The sequence below is a fragment of the Erythrolamprus reginae genome, chromosome Z, assembly GCF_031021105.1.
Source record: "Erythrolamprus reginae isolate rEryReg1 chromosome Z, rEryReg1.hap1, whole genome shotgun sequence".
NCBI lineage: Eukaryota > Metazoa > Chordata > Lepidosauria > Squamata > Dipsadidae > Erythrolamprus > Erythrolamprus reginae.
The window spans coordinates 66864922-66879512 of NC_091963.1; the positions used below are offsets into that span (position 1 = coordinate 66864922).

Consider the following 14591-nt stretch of genomic DNA (forward strand, 5'->3'; position numbering starts at 1 on the left):
AGGAAAAAAATAGGAAAATGTTGTAAAATTCAAAAAGAATATTCTATACCGTACTATACAGTTCTATACAGTTCTTCACATTTAAAATACCGCCCTCTTCTTTCTCCAGATAATGTTGTTTTTATGCCACCATTTAATACTTGTCCCGCAGTTCAGAAGCTAAACTACAAAGAAAGCCAAAAGGCAAAAGAATCTACTCCGCTAATATTGTCTATTATGTACCATCCAAGCAAAAGAAATACACCATCAAAATTTTCTCCTTTCACTTTTATCTCTGAAATATCACCCGATCTTATTTCGTATTCAAGTAACTGCTAGTGAAGGGGTTTTTTCCCTTCTTGAATCTCGTCTCAATTCACCACTTTCCGGAAGAGGAAAAGATGGCAATTTCCTCTTTCCTCCCTCTTTATTCCTTCTTGATCAATCTGAACACCACCAAGGCTTTACTTCAAAGATATCACCTCTGATCTTATATCTACATCAAATTAAGATCCTGGTAAGTCTTCTTACAGGATTATGCTGCACACTTGTCCCGCTAGTTAACTGCTCAAAAGTTTGCCAGCCGGGAGCCCCTCTGGGTTGCCATTACACTCCCTTCCCTTGGACATTCGATCTTTCCGGGGATTCTACTGGTCCACCAATCGGGCCACCGCCACACAATCTGCTGCCAATACCCCCCTGTCTTCCAATCCCCTCCATCGAGATCTACAGCTTCTTGGAAGCTTACCGATTGCCCATTATGGCTGTGTTTCATGGAGCTCCGCTCCACACTGTCCACTCGTCTCCGCAGCTAGCCCCGCCTCTCATCTCATACTTCAGAGCACCACAGCGGTTAGAATCACTTTTGCCCAATTTTGGAAAGATTCAGGAACCTTCCAGAAAGCACAATAATTAGCAAAATTTATGAATGCGCTGAGATGGACGGGCTAACAATTGACTTGCGAGGCCAGAAAGACTCAGAGTAGTTTGAAATATGGAATAGATGGTAACATTGGATCGAGCATAGAAAAACAAAGGTAAAAATAAAAAGTTAAAATAGAAGCATAACATGTAAATATGTATATAGAAAAGTATAAGTATTTTAGCTATTTCAATAATGTAATATCAGTACAATATGTCCAAATATATAAAATGTGAGATAACTCAAAAAACGAGAAGATGCAATGATGTAGCAATGCAGAATCACTTATTGTATTTATTGTATTATTTTATTGTTTTTGCAAAAGAGACTGGAAATTAATAAATTCTATTATTTTTTAAAAAAGGGATTGGTTAAACAAATCAGTTGGGGGTAGCAATCACTGATCTGAGTTCTTTAAGAACTCTGGGGTGGATGCCGTCTGGACCCATTGCCTTATTTATCTTTAATCGTTCAAGTTCTTCTAAGACATCGGTCTCTGTGATCATTGGAGCTGAATCCCTACAGCTGGAAGCAATGCTATATCCATCCATAGTATTATATTGTAAGCTGTCTTCTGAGAAAACTGAACAGAAGTAGCTATTCAAATGGTCAGCGACCTCCTTATTCCCATCAATCTATGCATTATCCCCAGTACTAAGTTTTGTGATGCTACAATTTTTCTTCTTCCTGTCACTAATATATCTGCAGAAGGTTTTATCCCCCTTCTTTACAGATTTGGCAATTTCTTCCTCTTTTGAGGCTTTAGCAGCATATATTATCTGTTTCGCCTCTTTCTGTCTCATTTTATACACCTCTCTGTCAGCTATACTTCCAGACTCTATGCCTCCTTTAGACATCATTGACTAAACCATAGTGGTTTCATTTTCACTGACTATAGCCCTTACATCATTACTAAACCATAGTGGTTTCTTCTTTCTTTTACCTTTAGTTATTTGCCTTAAATACAATTCAGTGGTTTTTAAGATGGCTTTTTTAAATACAGTCCACTGGACGCTTGCTCCTGCAGTTTTATTCCTCCCCTTTAATTCATTATTTAAATATTCCCCCATTTCTTTGAAATTTGTTTTTCTGAAATCCAATACTTTGGTTGTAGTATAGGATTGCTCATAATCAATTTGATGTGATGTGCATCAATGGAATGCTCATCAAGTGCATTCCATTGATGCTCTCAGTCAGTAGACAGGGAGGGAAGGAGACAAGGTGGAACAAGCTCTGGAGTCCAATGGAAATTGGAATTTACCTTACATGTGTAAACTTAACCTAAGAATGACTCTGAAGGTGAAATACACCAAGGACACTTTATATCGACAGGGCTGCTAGGCTGGGATCTGACCGGCTGAGGTCACTGCCAGGAGGAATACCACCATATAGGTGAGGTTACAAAGGAAGCGGAGGTCAAGGGTACGAGCCGCTCTCTGGTCAAAGAATTCAGTACTGTAGAGAAATCCTATGTAGGGAACCTGTGGATAACTGGGGAAAAAACACAAATTAGTAACACTTTTAAAAATTCTTGAACCAAAGTGTGGACCCTAAGGAAACTTAGTAATGTGCATGACAGTACAGTAGATAGAGCTGCTAGTTGTTAGTAAAGGGTATCAAGAGCAAGGTCTTCAGCTGGATTCTGGTGCAAGGGTTGAATAACCTTAACAATGGACAGCCCAAGGAGTGAATGCCCCACCCTGATATGCCCTGCAGGGAAAAGGAAAGTCCTCCAAATTGCCAAATATGTTCAGCAAATGTTCATTTAGATATCAACATAAGTCTTACGAGGACTTCAGGGACCTGACGGCATGTCAAGGTGGGCCACCAAACAGCAAGTTGTCAGTTGCATTCAAATTGGAATGGGATGTGGCACTGTCCCGATGAAAAATGACCATTCTGTCTGAGGGGGTCGACAGTACAGTGCCATGGGAAGGACATTAGATCCATGACCCAAGCTCTTGTGCCCCAGTTTGGGATAAGAAAAGGAATCCGGTGGCCGAGTTTACTTTGTTGCTTTACTGGTAACTGATACTAAAAGAAGTGTGTAAGTCAGACCTTGCAGCCTAGTGCAGGAAATAATACCCGTTACTTCTACCCCAAGGACAGAGCCAGGAGAGAGGGGCTAATGCCATGGCATCTGAGTCAGCCTGCCCTCATGCCGTTCGCTTTCGGAAAGGAATTCTGCAGGGAGAGACAGAAGGTAACAGTGGGAACAGAACCTAAAGTTCATGGGACAACAGAAAATGGACCATGGTGTTCCCCTGCTGAGTGATGTATTTCATCACTGGTACCAGCGTTGGCATAGAAGAACATAAGAGGCAAGATCTTTCCCAATGGCCGCCAACAATCACACTATACTATAGGAGTATCTGGCCAATCTCGTGGAAAGTGGGCCTTGACTGAGAAGGAAACTATGAGTCCACTGGAATGGAACCAAACCCCTGGAGAACTTTTGGATAAAACACAGGCCCAGATGTTACACGGTAGGGGAACCCTTACTGGTAATGCTCAAAAACTAATCTACATTGGAATAGGAACAGTTTAAGCTCCAGGGAATCTAACATGAACCTCAATGGAGATGTTCAGGATGGAAATCTTTCTGGTCTGAGGTAAGGATGGTCTAACAGTATTCCCAAATGAGTGATCCAGGTGAATGGAACCATCCACATTTACCAGAATGATTGGAACGAGATGGCGTCTGAAGAAAAGCCGAGGTATCTGAGATCCTGTTTCGCCTAAGATGAGGAAAAGGGGGTTGCCTAAAAGTGTCAGCCAGATGAAGATGGCTGATGAATGACCAGCATTCTAGGGGAGCAGTGAAGGTAGTCACACTCAGTAAAGACACCCATGATGGGCCAAAGGTCTGAGAGGAAGACAGATACTCGTAGTATACAATTGTGTAGGAGGAGGGTAGAATCAAGAAATGAAAAGACCAGAGCTATATATGAATACCCTCTGAGAAATCAACCAACGGACAAGGATCTCCTTGTATACTGCACTCCAAAGGGAAATATAAGGTATGCCTCATGGCCCTATGGCATGCTATGTGCCTATTAAGGCATGCCAAATGGAGAAAAAACTGCAAGCAATCCCTAATCAAGGGAAAGTGCTTAAACTAGATGGTCTCCCCAGAGACCTGCCGAGTGGCCGGGATGTCCAGTGGGTGCTGGATGGTCTCCTGAAAAGGGACCCTCCTGATGAGTAAGGAGAACAGGGAATGGCAAAGACCAAACCCATGGCAAAGGGTTCAAAAGGCCAGAAGGAAGGTGCCAAGGACGCATGATTGGTGGTGATGGATTCGTTTTACCTAGGAAGCTAGGTATTCTCTCAAAAGGAGAACTGAAAAGGGTTTACATGGCCAGCAGATCAGATGACCACCGGATCATTGAAAAGGTTGATTTATTCAACTGTCCATAACTGGAATGTTGGGCGGTACCTCCTCCACAGACATCAAACTGGCCTTGGTATCACTCAAACATCTGCACATGGAATTGATCGAAAATGGAGAGATCCCAGAAGGCCAGCTTAATATGGAAGGAGGAAGGTAGTCTGGGTGAACACTTATCCTTCATGTCCCCCGGAGTGAGGAGTAAAGCCCACGCATGTAAGACTGAATGGGGGATGGCTTGGAAAACCAGAGCTCAAACGAGGACAAAAAAGCCTACTAATTGTGCGTTTAGTACAAACTGCACCATGACTGCGAATCCCTATGGGCATTGTACGAAATGGACCTGTCATACGTTGTTTGAGATGTAAGCTGGATGATAGCCAATAATACTTTGAGATCTTAGTGCGGCTGGACTATGACATCACAAGCATTTCCATTAATCTGGAAACTATGTGAGAGAACATGCCTGAGCAGGTGACTGTGTATTGCCCCTAGTAAATAAGGAGCATTTAGAGAGGATGACCACGAGCCAGGGTCAGGAAGGCACCACTATTTGAGTATAACACTGAAGGTGGCTTCCACATACAGTTAAAAAATAGTACAGCAATCGGGACTGGGAGTTCTCCAGGAGGTCATCTGATCCAAACCCCTGCTGCAGAGGAAACAAGGCATACATTGCTTGGATTGATTGATTAATTAATTGCTTTTAGCAAAGGAAACAATTGTCAGCAATAAGCAGGACTAAAATAGAATAAAGTCTGCCTTGCAGAGAAGGACAGACTTAGTCCTTGACTTATGACAACCTTTGCAAGACGAACTCTGACTGCATGGGTGGCCTGGGCAATAGCTGTGTCACCCATAATTGTGGTCAATACTCTGACGACACCCTGGATAACCAGCTATGTGGTCTTAGGAAATACAACCTAGGTTTCCCTTGAGATAGAGAGGTCTGGAGAAGTACGATGACTCCTTCTGGGGAGGGGGATCTGATTCCAGGGAGGGAGATCATAACATCAATATTAGGCAATAAAAAGAGTCCCATTGACTAGTAAAGAATGAGCCGTGAGACCGCATCAAGACTCTATATGATCTGGGACGTCACAGCCAGTCCCTTTACCTAAACCGTACCCTTACTTGAGAGAGGGATATTTATGCTTGCGCTCAAACTGCCTTGCCCTCATAGCTGAAATGGGTCAGACTGGCGGCTGGTCCTTCTGTTACTTACGCCACTAAGCTCAGGTTGTAACCCAATAGCCGAACAGCCACAGGAAGGGTGACTGGTGGGTGGCAGATTGGCAATGGTCTTGTCCACTGTAGACCTGTGGGTGGTAGCCTCTGAATTACCAATCTCATCAGCCTTAGTCGGAGTAGTCTTCAAGAGAGCTGTCAAAGGGAGAATTAACATCTTTCATTTCATTTGTGTTTATGTTTATTCTTACTGTGCCTACCAATGCATAGAGTTGCAATCTATTGCCTTTCATTGCGCTGCAATGTAAAGCGTTGCATTGTATTGCAATTCATACCACAAGACTGCAACTAGGCCTTTGCTGAGGAGAAGGCCGAAGCAGGCAGGAAGAGACCAGATTGTCACTGGAAACCCCACCTCCCGGATTGCAGGTCATGCGATCCACAAGTAAGCCACTTGGGAGGCTGGGCACCGGGACGTTAGAGCGAGTCCCAGCTGTTCAGTGGGTCTCAGAAGAAGCCGCGAAGGATGATTTTCGGTGAAGAAGGGCCAGGTCGCCTCAGAGAGCAGTAGGGACACCAGAGTGAGGCCCAGATGTTTAGCTGGCCTTAGAAGGGAGCAGGAAAGCTGCATCAGGCAGGAGCAGGCCAGGCCACCTCAGGGAAGCATTGGAGGTCAGTGGTTTTTGGCCCAGCTGTCCAGTGGGCCACCACATTGGTCATGAGCCTCGAGGATCTTCAGAATAGATCAGCATCGGCTTCTAGACCCGTAGAGATGCAGGCCACTAAAGGGCTGAGAAGTGTTCGTTCAGTGCCATGCAGGTAATCGGAAGGGTTTAAAGAAGCTGAAGCTCCAAAAGGGAAGCTTTCATTGCTTTGGCCTAAAGCCGTGGCAGTGATTCCTTGGCCTTTTGGCAGGCTATGTAGGAAGGCTTGAAGAACTGCAGGCCTGATTAAAGAAACAAAAGGCCATGGACTGATTGGGGAGGGTTAAGCAACCACAAATGGTGCTAAGGGCTCTATCCCGATGTAGTGGCCATAGCTCCTGAAGCTAAGGCCTGCCCGATTTATTGCTCCGTATTACCACCATTCTTTGAGGCAAATCTTCTCCCAGCCAGGCCTCATCCCACTTCCCCCTACCTCGCAGCTGGCATCTAGCAGTAACGAATATGCGGGCTCTTGCCTGGAGTAGTGAGTGACAACTGGAATTCAAAATCCAAAGTCTGCCTCAACCCAACTATAGGCCAGATAGGTATTTAAGAAGCTTGCAGGGGGAAGGAACTCACGAATAAGGGCGGCAAAAGTAGATGAGAAGAACTCTTGACTGAAGTGATTGCTGGAAGCAAAGTCACGTCTCCTGGACTAGGACTGAGTCAAAGAGGGGGAATGTAAGATGGAGGGCGCTATTTATATATTTCTAGACTCAGTCCTGATTGGCTATTGGCTAAGGTCAAACCCATCCTTAGAGGCTAACTCCTCTTACCATGGAGAACAGGACAGAGATTACATGGAAAAATAGGGAATGTAGAAGAAACATCATTCTTTCCTGTGTAAGTTTCATTGTGTTCAATAAATAATTGTTGAAGAAAAAAATGGGATGCATTACTTTCTGGGTGACCCTCGAAACGTGTATATACCTTCCAATATTACAAATAACATACATTTTTATCTGTTGTTCAAAAGTCCATATCTCATTCCACCCTCTTACCCAACTCCAATCTGTCCCTCTCCTTGTTCTTTCTTGTACTTCCCTCCCTCTCTCTCTATCTCCTACTCTTCCCTCACTCCTCCACTACCTCTCTCTCTCTCCCTGTTCTTTCTTTTCAACCCTCTTTTACATTTCCCAGAGTGTCTTCCATCCTAGCTCACTTCATAGCTAGCAGATTGATGCTGTATGTTGAAATTTAAAAAAGAAACACCAATGGTTCTTCCAAAAATTGTTATTGTTTTTAGCATTTACTCATAGGAAAAAAAGAGTTCTTTATTCTTGGCATATATCGCCAAAAGCAAAAAGCTGCCTCCAATAAAAAATAGTTTTGTCTTCTTGTTCCTTTTCCTTTCCCACCCCCTCTTCTTTAATTTCTTTCCTCAATGTTTATTTTTCTTGCTCACTTTTTTATCATAACTAAATACCTTTAAGATACATTTAGACATATAATTAAACATATTATCCTATCTTCATATTCATTATATGTTTCAAGTTTTCTTATTACAGTGATCCCTCGAGTATCGCGAGGGTTACGTTCCAAGACCCCTCGCGATACTCGATTTTTCGCAATATAGTGGTGCGGAAGTAAAAACACCATCTGCGCATGCGCGCCCTTTTTTCCATGGCCGCGCATGCGCAGATGGTGTTTTTACTTCCGCACCTGGCCCAGGGAAGGTTCCTTCCGCCGCCCAGCAGCTGATCTGCAAAGGGGAAACCCCGATCTTTGGCTCCTCGCTGCTGCCGCACCCGCCGCTTGTCCGCCGCCTGCCTGCCCGCCTGCCCGCCGCTTGTCCGCCCGCCGCTTGTCCGCCCGCCGCTTGTCCGCCCGCCGCTTGTCCGCCCGCCGCTTGTCCGCCCGCCGCTTGTCCGCTGCCTGCCTGCCCGCCTGCCCGCCGCTCGGTGCACGAGAGAGGGAAAGTGAGAAAAAGAGGGAGAGCAAGAGAGGGAGAGACAGAGAAAGAGAGAGAAGGAAAGAAAGAAAGAGATGAGAAAGGAAGGAAGAGAGTGAGAGAGAGGAAGAAAGAGAGAGAGAGAAGAGTGGAGTATTTTTTAATTAATATTTTCTGAAAAATCGCGATATAGCGTTTCGCGAAGATCGAGATCGCGAAACTCGAGGGATCACTGTACCGTAATCCTCAAAGTTTCATATATTATTCCAAATCAGTTAATTTGTTCAAACTTCCATATAGTAAATTTCAAATTTTTCATTTACCCAGATCTCATTCATAAAAATCATTTCTATCTCAGTAAATATTAAGTCCAAATTTGATCAACCATTAATTTCTACTCCTTCCTATATCTAAACAATGTTTATCTTATGTAAAAAGGAACAAAACTCTTAACAAAATATGCTAAATATATGAATCAAGTAATTCATTTGTTGTCTTTGTTATATTATTTTAGCTCAATTAATAATTTGAGATTTCACATAATAAATATTGACTTTTATCTTGTAATAAATATTTTGTGTAAAACTAACTTATACAATTTGTTTATTCCAAAGGGAGTAGCAGAAAGAGAGATAGGCAAAGAAAAAAAGAAAACTAAACAGAAATCTACAATATTCACCCCTCCAGTATTTAATATTATATAAGGGAAGAACACAATACACTGTAATCCAATAATTAAGTTCATTACACATACCAAACTCTAAACAATTCATCTTCTTATCACTATTAAATCTAATTCAATGCTTTTAGATAGGAATCAAAACAAGGAAACAACTTCAGAATATTCTAACACCCATCATCCATTTCCTTTTAATTTGTCAACTTTTTCCTTTTTATATTTATATTTTCTCCATCCCCACTTCCTTAGCTTTTTTCTTTTTCTTAACTTTTTTTCTTTTATTCTCATCTCGATGTCTACTCTTTCCCCTAACTCCTTTTCTCCTTCTTAAATATATTGTTTGGTTATCATTAGTCTCCATAAAGTTATTGACCCAAACATTTTTAATATCTTCTTTTTTTTCTTATTACAATTCTCAATATAGTCATAATTTTCAAGATAACAATCATAATTATATTCATGATATTGTTCAAAGCATTCACTAACATAATCATTGATTGATGTTCATTTCGATTCCATTTGTCTTTTCTTCCTCCTTTTGTGTCACAATGTTTTCATTAATCATCTCCTCTTCTACAATCTTCTTCTAGTTTTGGTTCCTCTTGAATTTCATTCCTAACCATTTCTTTTTCTCCAAGTGCCCAAATTCTTCTCAAATCGTCTAGCCAGTCTTTAAATATTTCTTTTTAATTAATTTATTTTTAAAGGTTTTTTTATATTTAAACATCATAACATTTTTTTCACAAATCTACATCCAAATTTCATACTTAACAATTCACATATCTATTTACAATATATCATATCTTTCCATTGTTCCAATTCTTAGTCTTTTCCACACCGTCATGCTGTTTTCTTATTTTTTCCCATCTAGTTGTACCATTTCGCCAAACCTTATCTAAGTCCTTTTACTTCTATTAGTAATTTGTCCATTTCTGTATAATAATAATAATAATAATAATAATAATAATAATAATAATAATAATGATAATATTATTATTGTTGTTGTTATTATTATTATTATTATTATTATTATTATTATTATTAGTATGCCGCCCCTCTCCGAAGACTCGGGATGGCTCACAACAATAATAATAAGTGTTACAATGTAAACAAATCTAATATTAAAAAACATCTAAAAACCACATCATTTAAAAACCATGCAACACACACATACCATACATAAAAATATAAAAGCCTGGGGGAGGTGTCCCAATTCCCCCATGCCTGGTGATACAGTTGGGTCTTAAGTAATTTGTGAAAGACAAGGAGGGTGGGGGCAGTTCTAATCTCTGGGGGGAGTTGATTCCAGAGGGCCAGGGCTGCCACAGAGAAGACTCTTCCCCTGGGGCCCACCAAACGACATTCTTTAGTCGATGGGACCCAGAGAAGGCCAAATCTGTGGGACCTTATCGGCCGCTGGGATTCATGCAGCAGAAAGCGGTTCCAGAGGTATTCTGCTCCAATGCCATGTAGGGCTTTAAAGGTCATTACCAACACTTTGAATTGCAACCGGAAACTGATCGGCAGCCAGTGCAAGCCACGGAGTGTTGGAGAGACATGGGCAAATCTGGGAAGCCCCATGATAGCTCTGGCGACCGCATTCTGCACGATCTGAAGTTTCTGAACACTTTTCAAAGGTAGCCCCATGTAGAGAGCGTTGCAGTAGTTGAACCTCGAGGTGATGAGGGCATGAGCGACTGTAAGCAATGACTCCCTGTCCAAATAGGGCTGCAACTGGTGCACCAGGCGAACCTGGGCAAATGCTCTCCTCGCCACAGCTGAAATATGATATTCCAATGTTAGCTGTGGATTGAGGAGGTCGCCCAAGTTGCGGACCCTCTCTGAGGGGGTCAATAATTTTCCCCCAAGGTAATGGATGGACAGATGGAATTGTCCTTGGGAGGCAAAACCCACAGCCACTCCGTCTTGTCAGGGTTGAGTTTGAGCTTGTTGACACCCATTCAGACCCCAACAGCCTCCAGGCACCGACACATCACTTCCACTGCTTCGCTGACTGGGCATGGGGTGGCGATGTATAACTGGGTATCATCAGTATACTGATGATACCTCACCCCATGCCCTTGCATGATCTCACCCAGCGGTTTCAGGTAGATATTAAATAGCAGGGGGGAGAGGACCGACCCCTGAGGCACCCCACAAGGGAGAAACCTAGAGGTCGATTTCTGACCCCCCCACTAACACCGACTACGACCGACCAGAGAGGTAGGAGGAGAACCACTGAAGAACAGCGCCTCCCACTCCCAACCCCTCCAGCCGGCGCAAAAGGATACCATGGTCGATGGTATCGAAAGCTGCTGAGAGGTCAAGAAGCACCAGGACAGAGGACAAGCCCCTGTCCTGGGCCCACCAGAGATCATCCATCAGCGCGACCAAAGCAGTTTCCGTGCTCTAGCCGGGCTTTAATCCTGACTGTTGAGGGCCTAGATAATAGGCTTCTTCCAAGGACCACTGGAGTTGGAGTTACACCACCTTCTCAACAATCTTCCCCATAAAGGGGAGGTTGGAGACTGGACTGTAGTTATTAAACACTGCTGCGCCCAGAGAAGGCTTCTTGAGGAAGGGGCGCACAAGTGCCGTCTTATAAGGAGCCAGGAAAGACCCCCTCCCCAAAGAAGCGTTGACAATCTCCTGGACCCAGCTCTGTTTCACCTCTCGGCTGGCCAAAACTAACCAAGAGGGACACGGATCCAGTAAACAGGTGGTGGAATTCACAGCTCCAATGGCCTTGAACAATTGATCAGGTGTCACCAAGTCAAAATCCCCCCAGACAGATGGACAAGGAGGGGCCCCAGTCACTTCAACTGACTTATTGTCAGCTGACACTGCTATCCAATTGGAGTCGAGGTCCGCCCGGATCTGAGCAACTTTATCAGCGAAAAATGAGTTAAACTCCTTGGCACTGCTCTGCAAGGGCTCCCCAACTCCCCCCTCATTCAGAAGGGAGCGGGTTAACCTAAACAGAGTGACCGGCCGGGATTCCGCTGATACAATCAAGGCGGCATGATACGCGGATCTTGCCGCCTTGAGCGCCACTTTGTAAGTCTTAATGTGAGCTCTTACAAGTGTTCGGTCGGATTTGGATTTACTCTTCCTCCATCGCTTCTCTAGATGTTTCTTCTGGCATTTCAACTCTCGGAGCTCCTCGGTAAACCAAGGAGCTCTCCGGGGTCTAGTGCCACAGAGAGGTCGCAACAGCATGGTGTTGCGGTTGGCTCTGGTCCAGCTCCTGCTCCAAGGACTGTGGGGGGTTGGTTTGGGAAAATCCTCACGTTATTTACTGCCAACAGCTTCAGACAGTGAAGCTTCTGTGTCAAGGGAAGATTCTGGGAGTGAAGCAGGATTGGATGATGAGGTAGTTACAGGCAGCCCATTAGCTAATTACCCCATTAATGAGTCATCATCATCATTAGACTCGGAGGAAGAGGGATTTATAGATGCTCGCAGGTGCAGGTTTATGAGAAAGAGGGAACAACTGTGCAAGTATTATGCGGCTGGGGCAATTAGGCTAATGGGGCTGCTGATAAATTGCCAGCGTCACTGAGAGCGTGCGTGGGAAATTACCTGTTTGGTGAGAGAGGAGTGCTGTTTGCTTTTGAACTGCTTCAGGATTTACAAGGACCTTTTTGAACATTTCACAGGTAAGCACAGCTTGAGGACTCTTGGTATGTGTGGCTGTGACATCTTCACAGCTGCCTTTATCTGCTCTGCTTTTGTTTTTGCTTTTCACAGCATTGCAGGCTCATGGTTTGTGGAAGAGCACTTTGGCTGATTTAAAGTGCGTGTGTACAATATTTTTCTGTTGATAAACCGACTCTTTGTTTACTTTACAACAGTGTGTGTTTGAATTTACACTTTGGACTTAATTGGGGCTCGTAACGTGAAGTGCGGCATAACACCTGTATATTTTATCAATCAATACATTTTGCACTGGATATTTGTCATCCTTCCAATAATTCTTTAAACATTTCTATCACTTCCACCTGATTAATTCCCTCCATATTTATGAGATCCCTGTCCTCCAATTTTAAAAGTTCAGCAAACTCTGTTTGTAATGGAAAGTCTCCCTCCACCAAATCACAAAATCTTCCATGTATGCTACAAAGTCACAAGCTGTCCATTTTAAATCATCATCTTGGATAAGCCAGTTTCCACTGCCATTATTTGAGGGCCCTAAATCGACTCTCTGTGGGGTATGCCAACTCCAAACAGATTGCCGACAATGTCCCCTTCTTCACCGCCCCTACAAGACAGTTCTGGCCTGGCTCCAATGGATTTGGGATTCTCCTGTGGAGTGTGGGGAACTCTGTGTAACTGCGGTGCTTGCCCACACCTTTCTCTAGTGTGAAAATTTAGACTGCATTATGATTCTGCAAATGGCCATGCTGATACAGTTCAGTGATGTCTGAATCTATAAGGTCTGCTTATTTTAAATTTGCATAGTAATGTCAAATTTGAACTAGGACTTAGTTGAAATCTTAGTTCTAGATTTGAACCTCCCTCCTTTCAAGAGATATGACTACTTCCATTATACCCAGCTTACCTGAAAATGCTGTATCTAGTTGATAGGAATTATAATCCCAAATATCTGGAGTGTCTGAAGTCTTGATGAAGACTTCTATAATAAAGTATCTTTTTAAAATGTTTATAATTGTATATTTAATATATATAAATGTATATGTGTATATGCATATGCATGTATATGTAAATATTCATGTATATGTTCTTCCTTAAGCAGGGGATTGAAGACTTCTAAGATTCCTTCCAACTGTTATTCTGTATGTTAACTTGCTTTATTTAATTAGACCATTTAGATCAATATCTTCAGCAGAGAATTGATAGCATATATTATCAACCAACCAACCAACCAACCAACCAACCAACCAACCAACCAACCAACCAACCAACCAACCAACCAACAAACAAACAAACAAACAAATAAATAAATAAATAAAGAATGATATATTATTAGAATGAAATATTTTAAAAGTACTAATTAACTAAAATAAGTTAAAATTTATTTCATATTGCAAATGTGCATGGTAGGTTATGTTGCAATAGGCATATAAATGATATTTGCCCTCTTTTTTATGCTCAGAAAAAGCCACTGAGTGCAATCATCAAAGAAGTCTGTGATGGGTAAGTTCTGTTTTTCTACTGTTATTTTTATAATTCCCAATTTCACTGCACATAATAAATTTAATCCTCTTTGTGATTATTTCAGCCATCTCATATTAAGGAATTCATACTGCTATTGCTTTATACATTCAGTTTCTTTTCTTATATTAAGATGAACATAATTTTTATTGTATTGGGTAAAATGGAAAAACATTTTGAGTTTGGGCTTCAGCTGCCTTTCTTTAGTTTTGAAAGTGGCCAGGGGAGAAATCTACAGAATTCATTACATATGTATCCAAAATGTTTCCCAATGTGCTACACATCCCTAAAAGTTATGTTAGATAAAAAAAGAAACATAACTTCTGAGGTTATCCAATAAACGTTATGATTGAGTTGGAATCTGATATTTATGTGTAGCCTTAAAAAGCAGTTTGTTCAATTACCCGTAGTATTGGGGATTATTTTACACTATTATAGTGATGGAATCAAGGTGACTCAGAGTGCTGCCCACACTGACAGCTAGCTATATTTTTGGACTTATATATATTATTCCATTAAATCTTATAGGGATTCTTTTGAGAAGTGGAAGGTGAAATATTTTAAACATAAATTTATTGCCAAAGCTGGCATTAAGAAAAATAGATCTGTTATATGTGATCTTCTGTTTTGTGTTAACTTTATGAAAGTGTAATAAGAGGGGA

General features: G+C 42.1%; 1 protein-coding gene across 3 annotated transcripts in view; it reads left to right on the forward strand.

Annotated features, from left to right (window-relative positions):
• Positions 1-14591, forward strand: part of ELMO1 (engulfment and cell motility 1) — a 606322-nt gene that overhangs the window by 37229 nt on the left and 554502 nt on the right. For all 3 annotated transcript variants that reach the window (XM_070726295.1, XM_070726294.1, XM_070726296.1), the window contains exon 3: positions 13871-13911. In XM_070726295.1, coding sequence (XP_070582396.1) covers positions 13871-13911 — 41 coding nt within the window. The remainder of the gene's footprint in view (positions 1-13870; positions 13912-14591) is intronic.